General features: G+C 40.1%; 1 protein-coding gene across 3 annotated transcripts in view; it reads right to left on the bottom strand.

Moving 5' to 3' along the window:
• Positions 1 to 21,368, bottom strand: part of LOC135501482 (receptor-type tyrosine-protein phosphatase F-like) — a 43,637-nt gene that overhangs the window by 18,395 nt on the left and 3,874 nt on the right. Inside the window, exons 1-13 of one of the 3 annotated variants that reach the window (XM_064793616.1) lie at positions 12,656 to 12,672; positions 10,930 to 11,053; positions 10,311 to 10,586; positions 9,637 to 9,915; positions 8,614 to 8,892; positions 6,963 to 7,238; positions 6,349 to 6,627; positions 5,718 to 5,993; positions 4,289 to 4,567; positions 3,492 to 3,770; positions 3,168 to 3,311; positions 2,818 to 2,952; positions 1,322 to 1,448 (exon numbers count right to left, since the gene is read on the bottom strand). In XM_064793616.1, the coding sequence (XP_064649686.1) occupies positions 1,322 to 1,448; positions 2,818 to 2,952; positions 3,168 to 3,311; positions 3,492 to 3,770; positions 4,289 to 4,567; positions 5,718 to 5,993; positions 6,349 to 6,627; positions 6,963 to 7,238; positions 8,614 to 8,892; positions 9,637 to 9,915; positions 10,311 to 10,586; positions 10,930 to 11,020 (2,720 nt within the window). In that variant the 5' untranslated portion in view covers positions 11,021 to 11,053; positions 12,656 to 12,672. Of the gene's footprint in view, positions 1 to 1,321; positions 1,449 to 2,817; positions 2,953 to 3,167; positions 3,312 to 3,491; positions 3,771 to 4,288; positions 4,568 to 5,717; positions 5,994 to 6,348; positions 6,628 to 6,962; positions 7,239 to 8,613; positions 8,893 to 9,636; positions 9,916 to 10,310; positions 10,587 to 10,929; positions 11,054 to 12,655; positions 12,673 to 21,368 lie in introns of those variants that run through there. The other 2 variants (XM_064793615.1, XM_064793617.1) reach the window with 2 other exon arrangements.

The raw sequence follows: 21,368 nt of genomic DNA, 5'->3' as shown, positions 1-21,368 counted from the left end.
GAATGATGAAAAGTCGGGCGAAGTCAATACACTAGTAGGAGGCCTTTTCTGACTTCTTAACGATTTATCTAACTTTTTTTGATTTATTCTACAAAGTCCGACATTCTCCGACTTTTCCTGAAAGTGAAAGGTCGGATTTCTAAAAAAAACTGTGAAAAATACCAGAGCTTCCGTAAACAGGTTGATAAAGAGCAAAGGCCTAAGAATGGGGTTTATGTGGTCTGAGCCAAACACTCAGTGTGGCCCTCAGTGTGAATACTAATTAGCTCTATAAATTAGGTCACCTCATTAACCCCATTCAACATAGGCCTTTGATCTTTATTGCCCTTTTTTGGGTAGCCCTAGAATTGTTCACAGTTTTCTAGAAGTTATAACTTTCAATGAAAAGTCGGACAATGTCGGACCTGTGTCGGATAAATCAGGAAAAAGTAAGGGAATCCGTTCAGAAGTCGGAAAATGCCTCCTGGTTTGCCAAATGAGAAATACCGGAAAATAGTCATTTTAATAATCTAGTTGACCTAGTTGAAAATGTCACTGCACATCAAGTAAGATGTCAAAGCTGTAATTCGAGACAACATTTCAGGGTCTATTAGGCAAGGATGATATCATACAAATTTGAAGTTCTAAATTGTAAAGTTTCAACAAAAATATGGCTGCACGTTAAGCAAATATACATACTTTAATCACGACAATATGCCAGAGAAACACATATAGTTCACCGACTGGCTCACAGGTGGCAGAAATCTGCTTGATTCAATGCTGGCATAGGCGTCAATATGTCAATATATCTGATTAAGCATATTTAGAAGCATCTATTTTTGCGGGAACTTTGTAAGCAAATTATTTGATAATCATTTTATTATTTTCAAAAACCAAGCCCATTTTTGGATTTGACCCTTGACCTAGTTAGAGGACCCACAGTCAAGTTAGAAATCTATACTGACCAGGACTGGGTTGTTCAAAATCACGTTAGCTTTAACGGCGCCGTTAAGTCTTAACATGAAAATTCTATGGGATTAACTGAGAGAGATAACGTCCATAAGGATAATTAACGCAACCGTAAAGGATAACAGGACCCGGTTGTTCAAAAGCACCAAAGTCACGTTATCCCTAACGGTTACGTTAAGTATCCTTAAGGACGTTATCTCTTTCAGTTAAACCTATTAGAATATTCACGTTAAGACTTAACTGCGCTGTTAAAGCTAACGTAGTTTCGAACAACTCAGCCCTGGTGTTATCTCACATGTTTTACCATCAAACAGCAACTTTGGTTCTGCTCAATGTAAAAGTCCAGGACAGAAGACACAGATGGAGTACTTACACATATCTGCTGATGTCAGGGAAGGAACTGGTATCGCCTCTAGTCGTATCAAACGCAAGCCATTTAACCGTCACGTTCGAACATGATACACCGGAGAGTGTTGGGGCTTGATTCAAACCAGGCAACACTGTGAAAAAAGAGGCAAGTTTTTACAAATGATTCTTTTAAAAATTTCAATAAACACAAGACCTTAATGCAGTGGCAATACATCTTCTTGACTTCAATTTTTTTACAACCAGGTCTTCGTTGAAGTTCGAAGGGAATGGAAATTCGTATCACTAATTCCTTTGACGTTATGCTGACGTCACATTCGAAGTAACGTCAACCTACGTCGCAGGTACCTGTGATCTCAATTTCTTTTTTACGAATGCCGCTCGTTTGCGGGAAACACGAGGATGGTGATGCGACTCAATCACTTGTTTGTAGGACGCTTAACAAGTAGTTAACATATCTTGATATCCTTATTCGAAATTTGAGATAATGCTCAAACTGAATTGAAATTACTGAAAAATAGTTGCTTGCTTAGTTTTTAATTTTCCCTTCGAAAACACCATATGCGAGCCATCATTCGTTTTTAGCGACGCAATTTCCCAGCTCCATGATTCTGACAAAGTTAAATAGGCCTATTGCGTCGCCGTGATTAGTGAGATATATTAAGCTGGGGGTGATAAACAAAATAGCAGCCTCATTTAGGTATTGTTTTGAATGACAAAAACAAATTGTCTAGCATGTTTTAGGGACGTATTCATTGTTTATGTGATCTAAAACTAGGACAAAACACACCATTGACCTAGATTGGCAAAGAAAAGCGGATTTCATTTTGCTATCGATTAACTTACATATCTGTCAGTCAGGGTGGAACCATTGGAACAGGCGCCCTACTTACATTTCTTACAGTCTGATTCCTGGAGTCAGGCAGTACGCATTCGGATAGATGCCCAATGTGGTTACTTAGATTTCGGAGAATTTGCGCCCGGATAGTCAGGGTGGCACTTCTAGGAACAGGCGACCATGACGATCACTTACATTCTCTGAGAGTTTGCTCCCTGAATTAGTCGGAGGCTTTTTCCGACTTCTTAACGGTTTCTCTAATTTTTTCATGATTTATCTGACAAAAGTCCGACACTGTCCGACTCTTCCCTGAAAGGTCGGTTTTAGAAAACTGTGAAAACTATCAGGGCTTCTTAAAATAGGACAACAAATATCAAAGCCCTTGGCTGAATACGGTTAATGAGGTGTGAGTCATATAGAGTGACCCCAAGTGTGTATGCTAATTAGCTCACTCAATTAGGTCACACCTCATTAAAAGTCCTAGTATTTTTCACAGGTTTCTAGAAATCCGACCTTTCAGGGAAAAGTCGGAAAATGTCGGACTTTTGTCGGATCGACAATCAGGAAAGTTAGAGAAACCGCTAAGCAGTCGGAAAAAAGCCTCCTACTAGTGCTGGTAGTCTGGGTGGCACCCCTTTGGACACAGACCCTTGATGATTACTTACATTGCTGACAGTCTATTCCCCAGTAGTCAGGGTGGCAACCATTGGGACAGGTTCCTGTGATGTGTGAACATATATCACTGGGTTTGCAGTGGCAGCTGTTCTGGCAGCCAAAGCCAAATAAACCCTTGGGACAGGCTGGTGAAGAAAAAGAAAAGAATAAAATGACTACAAATAAAATAATTTTAAATTGATCAACATGTACCGCTATATTGTACCTTGTAAACGCACCGACCAGGAATTTTATACAAATTTGACTATCTTTGCCGATTCAATGGTATCATAATATAAGCCTATCTTAGTGCACATCACGTATCCCCTATGCCTGTTATATACTGGGGCGAGAGTCTTACATTCCTGGCATTGTGGTGGCGTCTTGTATCCCTTGCTGCATGCGCTATCTGTACACCCAGCTTTTGGGTAGCACGTCCCGATACAGTGGCACTCCGTGCAATTGCGAGCACCGGGCTCCCGGAAGTTACCGGCAGGACAGTCCTCTGAAAAAAAACAGTACTCACGATACATTTTTTAAACCAATGAAATAACCCGATTAAGAAACATGTCACCCATCGAGCACTCAATAATCAAGGCATGGTCATTTTAAGCCAGCGACAGCCTTTACTTCGTTTGTCAATCACTTTACGACGAACTTCCCTCCAAAATCGACGAATACTTACTGGTGGTAAAAGTATAGCTATTCGCGGCACCCAAAACATTTCCTAACATGGTGCTAACTCGCACTGTGTACTCTTGGCGCGGCTTCAAGTTGGACAGAGTGGTCTGGGGATTAGCTTCAGACTTCGTCACGTTCGGTGTATCCACTTTCTCCCCATCGACATCTGGACTGACTGTGGTCCGGTAACTGTCGAAAATGCCGTCAGTCTTGGTCCAGGCGGCTGTAGCTGTGGTGGTTGTGACCGCTGACACCGTAACCCCTGAGGCTAGGTTGGGTGGTACTGAAAGACGGATTGCTTTATAAATCACTTCTGCGGAACCATGTCTATTCTGATTATCAACACAGTTATTGAATTAAAGGTCGAATTATCGATACTGATGGTTTATTAAATACATGTATTAACCATGCTTTCAGTTGTACGTGTACATGGGTTTAAATGATAAAAAAGATGCCTATGTGCCGTTTTTGATTTGATTTGATATTTAATTATCCTTAACAAAATGTTGACGGAACGATATGCTACACGTAAGATAATATCAACGGGCATTGCACATATGAGTCTTCGTATATGTGTGCAATGCACGTTGATATTGAGGAAACACTGCAACAAATGCACCGCACGAGCACAGGCAATACACAAGCCCTTGTCTCTTGACTTCTAAATTTGGTGAATCTACATACGTCCGTGTGCTGTAAATTAACGTCACATGTCATTCGGCTGTTATAAAACGCGGAATCCGCGGAATTATAAAACGCGGATTCCGCGTTTTATAACAGCCGCATGTCATTGGTACTTACATGTTGAAAATGAATGCGTTGTAGCAACTCCCGTTTGGTTCCCATATTGTGTCGTTATTGCACTTCTATATAATGTCCCCGCAGTGAGGCGCACTAGGTTAGTTGTGGTAGTCCCTACGTTGACGGCGTTCGGGAAGGCCTCGGCTCCTCCAGTGTTTGGAGTAAGACCAATTAGGTACTTATCAACCGTCCCCGACGAGACTGTATTCCAGCTAAGGACTGCAGAGTTTGCTGTCACTGCCGTTACTTTGATGGTAGCCGGTGCGACCGCATCTGGCCCTGAAACCAATGCAAATGTTACTCAGTTTAAGACACAAGCCTTTGACACTCTATCTTGGGACAAAAGGATTGTTAAATCTTACACAGTATCTGATGCCTGCCTCATCGTCCCATGCAAGGCCTGTGTCTGACTCGGCTCTGCTGTCATTGCTGCAAAGCTCGCGCTAAACATTGATCGGGTTGACAAAACTAGAGAAAATCACAACTTTGCCCCAAAAGGTTTACAATGTGTTTGAATTCTTCAGCGATATTGCAGAAAGTGAACCAGGGACAACCTGTTGTACGATAGGATTAGGAACGTTCCAGCGTTCCCTCATAACACCCAGTGTGTAATCTGTAGAAAAATTTGCGAAAATGCATGAAGCAAGGCAAATACCACATGAACGCTGGTCCATCCCAAAAATAACAATATCGGTATTAATATCGCAGGCGAGGTCCCAAAGTCGTCAACTCAAAAGTCGTCAACTCGCATTTCTTGATGTTTTCTACTCGTGAGAGAATGGGTATACAGAACTGACAGAAAGGAATCCGTGGCTACAGCTATTACAATTAGGAGTCTTTGTCCGACTTCTTAAGGTTTCACTAACTTTTTCCTGATTTATCCGACAAAAGTCCGACAATGTCCGCCATTTTTTATCTGAATGGTCGGATTTCTAGAAAACCTGTGAAAAATTATTGGGCTTCCCAAAATAGGGCATTCAAGAACGAGTACCTAGAAGTTAGTTATTGAGCCTTGAGGTGACCGAACTGAGTGAGCTAATTAGTATTCACACACTTATAGGGTCATTCTGAGTGCTCACAAATCTTGGCCGGATAAATCAGGAAAACTTAGACTAGAGAACCGGTTAATAAGTCGGAAAGCCTCCTACTAGTGTATCGACATTTTCTTTATAATTTTGGGGAAAATCATCTCGAGCCATCTTGTGACTCGGAGTCGGATCAGCTACTCAATTGCAGTTTCCTTATCATATAATTTTCTTTGTCTTCACGAGCAGAGGACAGAAATTGTAAGGCTTCTGCCTACAATGTCTTGCTTTCGCGGGATGTGGTGTTCCATAAGCTGTAAGGCCTGCCATCGCAAAACAGTCAGTAGAATCACCCAATAGTCAAGAACATACTCACCAAAGGGAAATCAACGTTGTATACTCACTCGTTTTCAGCACCTTGGTGGCCTCAGTACTCTCGGTTGTTCCAACCCGCACAATGATCCCGACTGTGTACGCCGTACCGGCCGTCAGCGAGGTCAAAGAGGTTGAAAGAGTACTTTTCGCTACAATCGCTGGATTTGCCTTCGCACCATTTGTTGACGGGCTGATTCTCACGATGTAGTCTGCGAAAGTACCGTTTGCCGCTTGCCACGTGACAGTGGCGTTCACGGTAAGAATATTGGAAAAGGTGATGGAAGTTTTATCAACTGGATTTGGTCCTGAAATAATAGGTGTTGGAAGTATTGACTCTCTGACACGCTGGGGTGGAAAAAAGGTTCACTGGAGTTACTATTAACAGCAGCGTCAAGATTTTTGTCTCAACAAATTCTGATTTTTAAAATGATTTCTTTCTCGTCGTGTTCGACTATACGTTTTTTAAGTTGTTCACCATTTACAAATGAATGACTGCAGGATTTTGCACATCTCAGGATGATGTTGAGCACTTTTTACAAAATGTCAAAAGTATTGTTAACAACTTGAAGCATGATTTATAAAGCCAGATGCCGATGCCATGACACTAACTTGACCTAGATTGTGCAAGCGTATCAACTCATTCTTTTGCCAAAAACTTACTGGTGGTGAACGTAACAGTTTTACTCGCACTCTCCTTTCCCTTGTGTGTAGTTTTGATGGTGATATTGTAGGCTGTTCCCGCAAGGAGTTTCTTCAAATCAGTCGTCTCGATTCCCTTGGGGACGGTATTTGGTACAACTTCCTCGCCTGCGCTGGTAGGGCTGATGGTGATGGTGTAGTTGTCGAATGTGCCCACAGTCACAGGGGCCCATGACATTATGGCCGAAGTTGTGGTCAAATTCGAGATAATGATGGAGTCTTTGGTGACAAAAGCTGGCTCTGATGAAAAAAGATATGCAAGCCTTGAACAGTTAGCTGTTTTAAGCACGAACTCGGTAAAGACTCCCGTATGTTGATGGCGCTGGTTTTTTTCGGTTTATCCTACATTATAGTGATTATATATATACCCGTCAAATGTACCTCAAATTTCCAAAAGACGTTCAGCCTGTTACTAATTAGCAATCTCAAAATTAACCGGGAAGAAAAATTAATTTAAGCGAGTTGTTAGTGTCATGTCCTTGAGGGGGGAGTGTACGTTTGGTATTCGTAACAACGTTCGATCTAGTAAGTTAAAGGGAAATTTATCTTTCGACTGCAACCGTATGATGACTTACTAGTCCAAAATGTCTTGGACGCTGGGGTGCTCTCCACCCCACCGGCCGAGGTAGTTATCGAGACGTCGTATGCAGTGCCAGCGGTGAGAAAGACCAAGTTAGTCGATTCAGTTCCCTTCTGCACAGTGTTATTCTCGGGTTTTGCTCCTCCCACAGTAGGGCTTATCTTGACGATGTAGCTATCAAAGCTTCCACTGGCGGCCATCCATGAGACCCGCGCAGAATCAGCCTCGACGAGAGAGAATACGATATTTGCGTCGCTAATAGCGTTTGGCACTAGAAAGAAATATGTTTTGAGAACTCAAATCATATTGTCAGGACATAAAATGAACGTGCCTCAAAGTAAACCAATCTTCAATTTAATTAGATCATGGGAATGAACTTCAGTCAACTTATCCTATTCCTATGCTTGCATTCTGGCCGGTTGAGTCGATGTCTTCAAAATACAAATAACATGGGGAGAACACAACAATGGTAACGGCGAATTGTAATGCATTTCCATTGCATCAATGGGCATCGCGCTGAACTGACTTAACTACGTTTTTTAGAGCATTTTGCTAGAGCACCAGCTATTTTCGGAGTGATTTCTGTGGTACGAATTGATCTGTGTGTATATCAAAGGAGGTGCGTTCCTATAGGAAGATAAGATCAGAGTCTTTCCAGTGATGAAGAGCGCTTTAGTCGATCATCAAAAGCGTCTTCAAACTGCATTTTCAATGGATGACATTTACAATTGAGAGAACATCCTGGGCTGAGTTAGCTTAATGAAGACGTTCAGTCTTAACGCGAACATTTTAATGGGTTGAACTGAAAGGGATAACGTCCTCGATGTTACTTCTTAACGTAACCGTGAGGAATAAAGTAACTTTTGTGCTTTTGAACAACCGCCGAACCGGGACAAGACGTAACGCCCTTATGTGAAACTGCCGGGCGTGATATGACCAAACTACAGACCGAGCTTGGCAACATGAAGTTAAGTCAAATAATGTGATCAAATTTCAAAATGAAGGAATAGAATTCTTAGCCAGGATATTAATGGATGATCACCAGTATCTTAATAGTTATAAAACTCATTAACATCGACTGAAAATGCGTTGCCATGGTAACCGAAAAGTAGAAGAAATGATTACTGCATTAACAGAGTTTGATAATTTCGTGAGAAAGCAACCAAAACTGGCGAAACTATATCAGAAATGACATGCTTTAAGGCAAAACACTTATGGTTGCTATGGCAAAGTTTTTCGACTTTTACATTACGTGATTTATTAAAAATTTGATATTTTCTACACGTCAAAACTACGAGAAAACAAACAACAACAAATTGGTTGCAATTTGTTCTACATTTGTAGGTTCAGCTGTTTTTTTCTCGAGAATTGACCAAATTTCTAGGTCTCGGGGAACATAAAGGAGTTTTAATTGTTCCATTTTTACTGCCCATGGAAATGCAACATTTTTTGGAAAAATTATTTTTTTCAGTGTTCGCTAATGTTGAACCCATCTTATCTCTGCTAGTCTTCGACATGAACGGCAGAGTATCAAACCGTCCTTTCCTAGTTTTATCTCTCGAATACAGATTACAAAATCTACCGATCATCATCATTACGTTATCCCCATACAACCATTTCATTAACCAACGAAGCAAAACTCTTACCCGTAGTAAATTGGAAACTAGACCCGGCGCTCTCTAACACTCCCCAAACGGTCGTGATCACGACCGTGTACTGTATCCCAGCTCTCAACGCATTGAGATTTGATGTTTGCGCTCCCTTGAGGACAGAACTGACAACCTTGGCGCCTCCTGTCGGCTGTATACTGAGTTTATAGCTATCAAATGACCCCATGGTGACTGCGTCCCAGGAAATTGTAGCCGAAATTGAGGTCAAAGTGCCGGGGGCGACCTGGATGGATGAGCGGATGACGTCACCAGGAACTAGAAGTATAAGCATTGGTTTGGAAACAAGCATTGTCGAGGGTTGGAGGCGAGCGGGGCTTAAACTGGTTGGGCATTAGTAAAGCCTAAGAGAACGTATGGAAATGATCAAGCACTGGGAGCGAGAATTTGCAGATGACGAATTATGAAATAAGCAGACTGAGCTAACCCATATAATTCATATTCTCTCACAGAGGAACGGGACTGTGCCCGGATTTTGTCCCGCACACTGCGTTTTTCGCGATTTCTGAACTTGACTGATTCAGTGATTGGGTCCTCTGCTAAACATGTCGTCATCTCAGACAACCCCCCCCCCCGTAATGTGTTGTATTTGTATCGTGGAATGGGGGTCGAGTTCTTGAGATTATTTTTGATGATTCAAAGTGGACTTGGTAGTGAATAGCAAAATATTTATTGCTAATTAGAACTACTCGATCTCCAATGGCACTGCTTCATCTTTTTCTCTTCTCAAAGATATAACCCAGGTTGTACAAATAAAGGTGTGAACCATGTCGATCCTGTTCGAGAAATCTCAAAGAAAGGACAAAGGAGAAAAACTGGTTGAGGGACCAAAAAACATCAAAACATTCGAAAGTAAAACAACTTCTCTCATCATCTTCTGTATAGCTACACTGGTCAAATTCAAAGATACGACGAGGAATCTGCTTTCTCCTTATCGTAAGGGACTTGGACTTGGGAGGGGGGGGGGGCACAATGGAAGAAAAAGGATACTACAAAACGTACGTGTTTTTAATTTGTATGTTTGACCAGCACTCGTTTCATTTCCATACTCGGTCTTTATCGCTATAGTATACTCTGTTCCAGCAGTGAGACTCTGCAGGTTGGCATTCTCAGTCCCTCGAGGTACGGTGCTCGGAGAAACTGTAGCTCCACCAGCGATCGGACTGATACTTAGCAAATAATTATCGAATGTCCCATTGGTAACTGGATCCCAGTTGAGTGTGGCAGCGGTAGAGGTTCGGCTGGTGATGTTGACGGTCGAGAGGTTGACTTCAGATGGAACTGCAACAAATGATAAGCAAGGGTGTAGGTAGTGTTTCATGCATGAACTTGGAAACATTACATCACGGTACCGCTGGGGTGCAGCGGGGTGATACTGAAGATCTAGTTGTCGAATTCCCCCATAGTCACTGCACCCCAAGTGAGAGTTGCGGTTGTCTCTGTAAGAGTTCCTGCTTGGATACCAACAGATGCCTGCGAGACAGCTGTCGGTTCTGAAATTAGGAGTAGTCCGGTCAGTCATATTATAGAGCTCATGAAACTCATTCAAGATATACCAGATATACTATAATTTGGATTTGTCGGAGCTAGATCTTTTTTTGTAAGCAAGGTCACCTTGACTGGCAAGAGGTGAGGTTTTTGTTGTAATTTGGGAGAATAAGGGTAATGGATCTTACTGGTGTTAAATGTTTTCGTCTTTGCAGTTCCGTTGGTTATTCCTTTTAGAGTGCGCACCGAAATGGTATACCGATTTCCAATAGTAAGGCCGGTCACATTTGTCGAGGGCGAAGTTGAAGACTTGAGAATTGATGCTGGAGTGAATATTACTCCTACCGAAGGGATAATGGTCATCTCGTAATTGTCAAAGTCTCCCACGGTCTGTGTCCATGAGGCGACAGCGGACGTCGTCGTGATGGACGTTATGCTAACATCCGATGCTAAGTTGGGTGGAGCTGGAAAATATAAAGTTACATGCCAAGTACGAATTACGTTTGGCGAGGAGTTCCTGTACTGAGATACAGCCATAACGAGACAGGATTACTCCAATGTCTGGGTTTAGATGAGGAAGGGTGGTACGTTGAAGCAGACATAAGGCAGGGCTTGGGATGGGTTGATTAACACCGCGCATTATGACATCACAACTCCCCAGAGACGTATACCTTACCTTTTCGTGAGCTTGCAAGACCTGCTTGTAGCAATTAAAATCCAGGCGAGCGTAGAAAGCTGACAACATTAATCATCAAAAATACACGTAGTACTCTCTGTTGTTTTTGTAGGCCTACCAGCTGTACTTACATTGAGCAAGACTGCATTGTGGAAGACCAAATGATAATACTCCCAAAACGAGCACCGTCAGGGCCGGCGCTAGCACCATGGGTCGAGACATCGCAAGATCACAAACTGGTCATCGCCTGCATGTCTGGAAAGGAAATCATTTAGGAAAAATCAATTAAGTTTTTTTCACCACGGGAAACGGCAAAGGTTGGAAACTATTCTGATCTACTTCAAATGTTAATGCTTGAAAATGTAAGATGACCTGTTTTTTTTAGAGAAGCTCTGAAGTCTAAAAGATGAAGGAGATACAGGGAATTTTGGCCCGAGAGACAACATTGTTTTATTTCTGTGCTTATGGCGTGATTCAGTCAGCATCTTTGTCTTACAGGGGTTTTAGAACCTCGTTAAAATACTGTTTCAAAAAAACCAGCAAAAACCAGCGATCCATTGAAAAGAACCCAAATTATCTTGCAAAAGTTGGCAACTAGTCCATTGGTAGATATTGTGTCCGCATCGTTTGGTGTTCTGGAGGGGAACTACTAGGTGGATTTCTTTAAAGTTTGTTTTTTATTCATCCTTGCTTCAAAACAAAACAGGATTTAGGGGTTCAGCATTCTGAATGCAGAAACAAAAATTCTTCAGCAGAGTCCAATGGTCATTTTGAGGGTTTCCTAGATATGCCATATTTTGTTTCTGGATTTCTCTCATTCATTCTTGGCACATGAGTAGATTGCAACCAAAAAATAATAACCTGAACTTTTCATCCAGATTGGTCGAGAAATAAACCGTACAGAGTAGAAAATGTCAGAATTCAATGCACTACGTCAATGTACACTAATGCATACACAAAAACCATTCCGTTACCATGGTTACTAAAAAAATGAAAAAATATCCTGTTTGGTGTTTAGATGAAGACCAATAAAAACAAACTTCAAAGAAATCCAACCAGTAGTTTGCCCTCCAGAGCCCCAAACGATGCGGACATAACATACGAATGGTCTATAGTCCTAATTGAGGTGTTGTACCGGTAGTTTTGTTTCCAGATTTTTTGACTTTGTTGATTCGTGCTGGACATAATGATACAAAACAATCAACTTCAGCCAAGGACAAATATCGTATCGTTCCCGCTCTGGGATAAAAAAACCCCTCTCCATTACATCGCCACTACCAAGTCTGCAACCAGGGAATAGTTTCATGTACCTGCATTTATGTAAAAGAAAACAACATGTCGTCATCGACACTGTGAAATACTAGCTCAATGCACGTGTAGCATTCCATTATAACCTGGCCAAGGTTTACGGAACCACGCTTTTTCATGCGAAGGACAAATTTGGGTAACGTGTCAAGCTCAATGAACGAGAGGTAAAACACTCGTGGTGTTTTTTTCCGAGAGTCGAACCAATTACTTTCTAATGATGGACTCGGCGGACATTCAGATTCAGAAAGTCTCCGGATAATCCCGACATTCTTCCATTCCTACGTAGGAATTTCCTGATGTAATGAGCGAATTTACAATTAGTATACTACAGAAAAATTATATATAGGCCCAATGTGGGTGAGGGGGTTTGACTTTGAGGAGAGAAAGTAGCGGCGTATAATTGCGAAAAATGTTTTTGATTAAATGGGCACTCCTTTTTTCGTAATGGGGCGGATCCCGGAGAATAACTGGTATTTTTAGGATCACTTTATGCGCACTATTTTTTATTCAGAATATTCCTTCGTCACGCCAAACGACAACTTTACTCACCATTTGAAATAAAGATATGCTGCTTTATGTTGATTCTTGATAAAAGTCGCGGCGAATGGTCTTATATTCGGTGGATATCTTATTTCATACAATACAACTTGCTATTGTCCAACATGGCATGCCAAATGATAATCTAGTCCTGAAACTACAATACAAAACAATTGTATTGTATTTTGATTTATGCCTATGGCCTAAAAGGCGACATATCTTGTCGATATTCATGTCCTACTTAGATTTTGAATCGCGAGATTTAGCAAGCCTACTTTTTTCAGGATATGATCACGTTTTGCAAACGACTCTGTGGGATGTTTCACGCATACATGCAAATCACTGGATTGCCCTTATGACGCAAGACCAACGGCAATCGACGCGCGTCAAAATATGTAAGACGACTCAAGCCTACATTAGCTCTTCACATCGGCGTCATGGTTTCGATCTTGCCAGGGATGCCGATGGTCCTGCGACGGGTCAATTATTAATTATGCTTTAGGCATGTTAGGTATGGGACCCGCTGAATTCGAGATTTGACGCAATATCGCATATAACTCAAAATGCATGAGATTTTTGGTTTGACCGGTTATACAGTGGCGTGACATAACAAAGCACTGCCGCGTCTGTTGTCATAATCGCATGCAATGCCAATGGGCACATAACTCTAGTGCATGACTATACAACTTAAGTTGATCAAAGCCTAGCCTTTCACGTTATTCGTGATCAACAGATGCATTCGGAATTTCATAATCATATTACGGGTACATAATATGATCAAAATATGAACGTATTTTAAGAATGCTGAGCGCTCGCCTAACCTTACCGATTATAAATCAACAACCTTTTCAGCCCTGTGTGAAGCCTGATGACGTTAGACGATGACGTACGCCGCGTCTCGTGCAGGAACTAAATTTGACCTCCATGATCTGATTGTTAAGAAGTATGTTAGCTCATAACATCATGCTGATATGTTGTTACATGTGCATTGATGTACATGAAACAACATGTCAACATCATGTTATAAGATAACATGCTTTCTAACAACCGGGCCCCGCGTCAAACCGTAACATTTGACGCAAAACGTAAGCTTGCGTAACCTGCCTAATGCTTTATCTCGTTTTTTTTTCTTTTCATTGATATTGTCCATATTACAGGTCAATTCACTCTTAATAAACAGTGATTTATTTACCTTTTAAATTTAATCATAATTATTCATACTCATACATTTGGTGCAGTGAAGAAATGATTGAGGGGGACGAGATGATAAGACAGGTAAACATGTTTTTGCGAGGACTGTGACCTATATTTCAAAAGCCGACCGGGCAAATTGATCACTTTCACGAGCTGGCTGATATTTTGATTCAGCCACGAGAGGTTTCTTTTGACAACGATCCATGTAAATCTAATTTTTCTTTTATCTATTATTTAGTTTCTTTAATATAGCCCATCTTAGATAAGGCCTAATCACTTTGAATTGTTCTGCGTCACCGAGGCGATAAACCTCCATCAAATTACACACTAAAGCGCATGGCAAACACGCAATCAGGATTGCTGCGACCAGCAATCGTGATCGCATGCAATATTCGTTCGTTTGCAGCTGTGACCAAAAAATCGCGGATTGTATCGATCGACTGCCATTTAAAAACCCAGGCGATTATCGGTTGTACCGCAGACAAGATAGGCCTAGCCCTAGCCGGTTGACGTAGCAACGAATAGAAAGAATGTTGCAACGACGACTGCTTTCATGGAGATTTGTTATTCCAATTTTCTGCACTTCATGAGGTTAATTTATTCTAAAGCCTACACGTAAACGACGAACTCTGAAAAGAAGGTATATCGTCTTTAGGTAAAACCGGCAATCGCGCTGGCTTTTGATAGCGATCGGCGATATTCAAATTAAACGAGCGATTATCGGCGTCACCGCATGCGACTAAAATCACATCGACATGTATCAGCTGGTAAGCAATTTAAATCGCTTGTTTGCAGGGCGATTAACAGTACTTACAATGAACAAACAAGGTTCAATAGTCGAGGGTATGCTAACCTCATAAAGTCATAGTTTTATGGTTCGCAGATCGAGACAGCCAAATGCAATTCATTACAACAATCGTGTAAGAATGACGTCGTTCCAGCGCAGTGATGTTGCGACCATGACGTAAGATGCAACAACGCAATTCGAGCAGCCCACGCCAGCATGACGCGATGTCAGGACCAGTCAAAATGCTCCCCCGAAGATTCCAAATTCGACCTCAATTTAGGCCTAGGGTAAGGAAAACTGCAACTGACGAAGCGAGTAAGTTTAACGTTTGAGAATTTTTTTAAAGCTTTCGTTATTTCTTGTAGGATATTTTGTGAGTCACTCAACTCATTGTCACTTTTGGTTATATTTTCGAGGCAGCATTTTAAAACTTTAAGCGTCCCGAAAACGAGCGATTTTTATGATCGCTGCTACTACTACATGCGTTTGCAACTGAGTATCTCTCATCTGCCGTTAATAGCAGTAATCGCTTAATACTGGCATATAGATCGGATGCATAAATTTACACATTGTTTGTGAATGTGAATTCACTGTATTACAATCCTTCATATTGACCATTTTTTTTGAAATGGCACACCAAAAAGGCTATTTGACCCCCAGGCCAGGTCTTAAATCTTTGTTAAAATGTCATGCAATAAGACTTAAGATGATGTGCAAAAAAGCTGGAGCCTGGAGACATATATAGGCCCCAAGTGATAGTTATTTTCCTCAACATTTACATCGGTTGCATTTTTTGGGTACGGTATCACCCTGTAGGCCTACACTTCATTACATCACGTAGGCCTATATGATATTTGAGAAGGCCAGTGTATCTCTGATTTTCCGACTACTATAGTCCAATAAAACGAATTCCATTATCATAAATAATCGCTTTACTTATAAAATTCAAATCCAAAACGAAAGCAGAAACAAAACGAAAGCATCATGCACACAATAAAATCCAAATCCAAAACGAAAGCAGAAACAAAACGAAAGCATCATGCACACAATAAAATCCAAATCCAAAACGAAAGTAGAAACAAAACGAAAGCATCATGCACACAGCTCAATGCATCCCCGCATATCGCATCTCTACACGCATCGACTCGATGCATTTGTCACATGTACTAAACGCCGACTTCAATGAGGAAACGTCGCCCAAATCGGTCGAAAATAAGCGATCGTTTTTGGGCTCAGAAATAACATGATGATGCACATTGGAAATGGAGAGTTTTGGTATGATCGATTGCAGCGCCACGCGGCGGATAAATCGCGCCGGTTCCTCATTACTAGCCTCTCATTTAGACTGTTAGTTTCCTGTCAATATAGGATGCTATACAATGGCTAGTTTATCAACGGCTCATGCACTTATGTCCAATCGGTAGATGTCGTCCTGGGTACCACTAAAAGTTACCCAGGACGATCCTGGGTACCTTTTAGGACTCTAAAAGTTACCCAGTTTGAAATTCGCGCACTTTTGAAACCTGCCGACGAGGTTCTTGAAAACGGTACTTTAGCGTTTTGCAGTGCAGGCTGACGGACAAAAACATCTCCTGACTTTTTGGGAAACAAGTACCCCGTCCTTTTTTTCTCAAAGCTTACAAGGAAAATGCTTTCTCCCACCCCACCCCCCCCCCCCCCGCCGCTTATTATTGCCATGCGTGGATAATATAGAAATGCTTCAGTCAATAAGTCAATCACCGGCACACCTTTAGGTTGCCATGGGAACACGAAATTGATAATAATGTCCACTCAACCGATTTTTGCGCAATGCAGAAAACATCACATATGAACAGTACATTCATGTCAGTTTTGTATTCCATACAAAAATACCAATTAGCTTGGGTAATTTGCAACATGATCCAACTGAACTGATCATAAGTATTGTCAAGAAACCGACGATACGCGAGACAGTGGCTTGTTATTAATCACATATTTCTTTTTATTTATATATTTAGTTAGAACAAGCTAATGTACATATTTGGCCGATCCTAACATTATTGGTTAGGATCCTAACATACTGGTGGTAGGGAGGCATTATTCTTAATTTTAATTCATTGGAGCCTTGCATGCATTCACAAAACACATGGAATTGTAGTGTACTGTCACAATTTTATCTTGCCGTAGATTAAATATAAAATAACTCGCCAAAAATATTTACACAGACAATTTGTAAATAACCCCTCGATCCCCTGCGAACATTTTGACTGCTCTTAACGATGTCGTCCTAACGTGAATGTATTTTATCGTATCACGAATGTATACCAATCGAAATCTACGTCCGAAATGTGTGTGGTCTAGCGGTTCACTACAGTGCCACTGAGGTTGTGAATCTGTTTTCTTTATCTTCATTTTATTACTGAAAAATAGCAAATATCAACTGAGAATCGGCCACTTTAGTTCAAGGTCCGAAGTTGCCTTGATCATGACGTCTTTGGCGTCTATGGCCTGTTATGTGTAGCACTATGCGATTCACTGATTCATTCAATATTTCAGTCAGAAATCGAATGAATAGTTTCTTTAGTGAAAAATAAATCAAATAAATTGTCAATCGAATCGAATGATAGGTTGTTTTATCAAAAATGTATTGGAAAGAGTTTAAAATATCAAGACCGAGATCAAACAATCTCATTCGATTCTTACAAATCACCTATTCAATATTAATCGCATAATTCGTCATATAGATTAAAGTACATTTCGATATAATCAAATAGTTCTTACAAAAAATTGAATGATAATTTGATTTTAAGAATGAATGTTCATTCGATTCCATATCAAATGAAAAGCAATATTCGATTTAAAAATCAAATGGTCTATTTGATTTAAATCGAATGACTATTCGATTTAAATCGAATGAGTATTCGATTTCTAAATCAAATGGTCTCATTCGATTCTGCTCCTATTCCATTCGATTCTAATTGGTTGCTAGTTTGTCACGTGACTATGATTGACCAATCAAAATCGAATAGAAATCTACACAAAATCGAATGACCTATTCGGTTTTAAATCGAATGGTCTTTTCGATTCTGCTTCTATTCCATTCGATTCTAATTGGTTGCTAGTTTGTCACGTGACTACGGTTGACCAATCAAAATCGAATAGAAATCTACAAAAATCGAATGACATATTCAATTTTAAATCGAATGGTCTATTCGATTTTAAATCGAATGACCTATTCGATTTAAATCGAATGAGTATTCGATTTCAAAATCGTATATACTTCTTATTTGATTCTGAAATTGAATATACTTTGATTAAATAGAAAGATTTGGTGTAATTAAAATCGAAAATGCTTCGTTTTTTGACCAGTTAATGCGATATATTTGAATCTGATTTTGATCTATTTCTTTCACCTTTTGATTTTTTCTAAGTTATATTCGATTATGAATTTATAGTGTTTGATTTGATATACAACAAGAACAGTATTTTTTGTTGATAAATGTTTGAAAAAAATCGAATGAATATGCAAAAAAATCAAATGATTGAGGGAAGAATCGAACAAAGTTGATTAAAATCGAATAGATAGGCACAAAAATCGAATTTTAATTGCAATGTTGCTCAAATCGAATTTTGCTACAAAAAACATGCCATAGGCGTCACCCATGACGTCGCGCAATTCCCGAGTTGCCACTTGCCCGAGTTTTTACTGGTCAGAAAATCTTTTTTTCGGCAATGTGACTGTTTGGGTTTTTGTTAGGCCTACGTACCCCACAAACGTACGATTTAATCGATTTGCTGCAACATGTACATGATGTATGGGCGACAAATGATCTCTTGCCGGGGAGTAAACCAATCAATGGCTGAATTTTGTATTCTTACTCGCTGTCACTGCGACCTGAGACGACCATTGCAAAAGAGCGCTTGTCACGGCATTTGTTCGATTTAAATTGCAGGCCGCGGCGATTTAAATTTGCATTGCATCGTGCTTAAATGAGGGTGGCAAGTTTTTCATATGTTTACCTAATCGCTAAAAAAAAGACCAACATTCATAACCGTGACACCCTGTATCTCTGGCACAGTTGTTAATACTAATAGCCAAATGTCAAGTATGGTATATTTTATGACGCAAGCCATCAAAGTCAGAAATTCCTTCTTGATAAGATGTGTCAGTAATTGATGTCAATCGATCACTGATAGACAATCACTGTCAGTTATAGCCACTCCAAGTGACGATAGAAATATACATGTGAAGGTTCATTGTCTTCGATGTTCAAAGTTAGTTTCTCTTTTTTCTACTTCGTTTGAATTTTAATGCGGGGGAGGGAGGGGGGGGGGGGGCTGGACTTGTAAAGGTTGTTCCTTTGAATAACTCTTAGCAGCGCAGATGTCTATGAGATATTCAACTCACCTTAGATAATAAAATGTGAGTTCTGAAAAGAACCATCTGAAAAAGCTGGATAGGTCGACTTAAAGTTAAAACAAGGTCAACATTTATTGGTCAGCACACAATCTTTTTCGGGCGTATATTTTCGATCATTATAAACTTTACTTAATACTTGACATCCAGGTCAGCGGAAAGTACATTTACGGGTTGAAAATGCAAGGGTTAGATATCATCCACTCCTAGACTAAGTATTTTTAAACATCCTATGTTCAAGAGGACTCGCAGCTGACGTATTTTTTGGACAAATGAATATTAATCTGAGCCTAATTTAGGACTGCATGGACGCATGAGCTATGACCAAAAGACAATACAATGTAGATAATTTTTATTGCTGACTGCATTTGATTCATCAGGCCACACTTTTTTAATCAGTTGGATTACGAAACTTCAGACGCAAAACCTTTTTGAGGGTGGGGCGGGAATAAAACAATAGAAGTAGTTTTCTTTGATCTAAAAACCTATGAGGGGCGGGAATAAAAAAATTCCACCAGACTCAAAATCTATGTGGGGCGGGGGAAATGAAATAAAAACATTCTTATTTTTTTTCAATTTTAGCCTCAGATAATACAAGGGGGACCCAAATTGGTCGTCGGGAAAATTGTATATTTTTAAATTTCTCTCCATTTAATACTATCCTTGCGGTACCAAATCATATACATGTACATTCCCAATACGTTGTCGCACCTGCTTATAAATGGTCTGATAACATTTTGATTGAGAGAAGTAAATAGCATGACTGTCAACACAAAAATTGTATATGTATGTATACATTCCATAGATCCAAAATATCAAGGCCTACATTACATCGAACATTATCAGAGCGGTCTAAGCCGACAATGCTTGTCAAACATGCGGCCTTAGTACAACTAGAATACGCTGGTTTAAGAATATAAGGACATAGCGAATGCGATTCCATGCGACATAGTGATATAGTGATTATAAAGGCTTGTGGCTATCAATGATATTCAATCGATATTGTTGTAAGTGAAGAGTAAATGCATGCAAGGTCCACACTAACCGTTAGTCTGCCTGTTGATTGCTGTGATGAACTACACGGAATTTTGTAGATCTTTATTCGCGTAAACATTGTCATGGTAGCTAAAATTGTCGAGGGAGGGTTATTAAGGGTATAGTGAAGATTATTCTCCTCTCTGATGTACGTTATTGCGACTATGTCAAAAGATGACCATATGCCTGGCCCAGTATCCAATATGTTTAGTACTGTATTAGTGTATATTTAAGTGATATACACAAATTGATGAGTCCAGAGAGAAGATGGTTTATATTATGGTTGGGGTTCATCTACGGCAAGCAATTTTGACAAGCGGCGATCCTCTCAACTGATGCTTGCTTTACACCATTTACATGCAGATTTAATTCCCCTCGTCGCGCAAATATACTCTTTTCAAGAATTCAATTCAATGCCGTTTTCGGCTTTCAAATCAGATGTAGGCCCATTGACCCGGTTTGCAATTAACACAAGTGACCGCAGAATATCCGAACAGCCATAGGCAGTGGCGGGTAATGACGTGAATTACAATAACAAAGTTGTAACTGCGGTCGGCACGCATTATTTTTAGATTAGGCCTATTGTTTTTGTAACAAGCTTTCTCTTTAATAGATGGAAATATTTGAAAAATATAGCCATCAGTGCATTCCAGATCCCAACAATCGCTTTTTGGAGATATTTGGGCGGAAATAGGCAATATTCAGAAAATTATAAACCGAGGCCTTCAGGGCATTAATTTGTTTATACCAATGAAATGGATGGTATTTTTAGAAAAAAACGGATCGATAGCACCTGCACGCACCATGCCTCGATGTGCGAGTCCAAATCTGAAACGGATAGTCTGTAGTCCGATTGTTCAAAACTCAAATTATGACCTCTAATTAAAAGTTAATTATAATCTATTCGAATCGGTCAAAATTGATATTTTTTATGCAAATGGGAAGATAAAGGTTGGAATCAAAACCTACATTGAAATGAATAAATAACCTTTTGTGAGTAATTTGTTATAGATATTTGTGTTGGGAGCGCACAAATGTGATAGGTGAACCCTAGCCTCAAGGCAAACTGAAAGTACAAATTTCTAATTTATTTGAAATCTGATGACAATTCCGTTTCCTTAAGTAGGCCTTTGATCAATTGGTGATATCTCGGAATAGAATGAGCCAAAGAGCTAGTGGCTAGTGTCCAATATTTTCGAAAAAAATGGGGCCTAATAAAAGTATGAGGCTTTGTTTTTGTCGTAAATATTCGATACAACAGGTTTGTGTTAAACACTCCATAAATGTTAGCTAAAACTTTTTTACAAGTAACC

The sequence above is a fragment of the Lineus longissimus genome, chromosome 17, assembly GCF_910592395.1.
Source record: "Lineus longissimus chromosome 17, tnLinLong1.2, whole genome shotgun sequence".
In the NCBI taxonomy this organism is placed as follows: domain Eukaryota; kingdom Metazoa; phylum Nemertea; class Pilidiophora; order Heteronemertea; family Lineidae; genus Lineus; species Lineus longissimus.
Note: the sequence above shows the minus strand (reverse complement) of the source record. Positions and strands in the feature narration are given on the sequence as shown.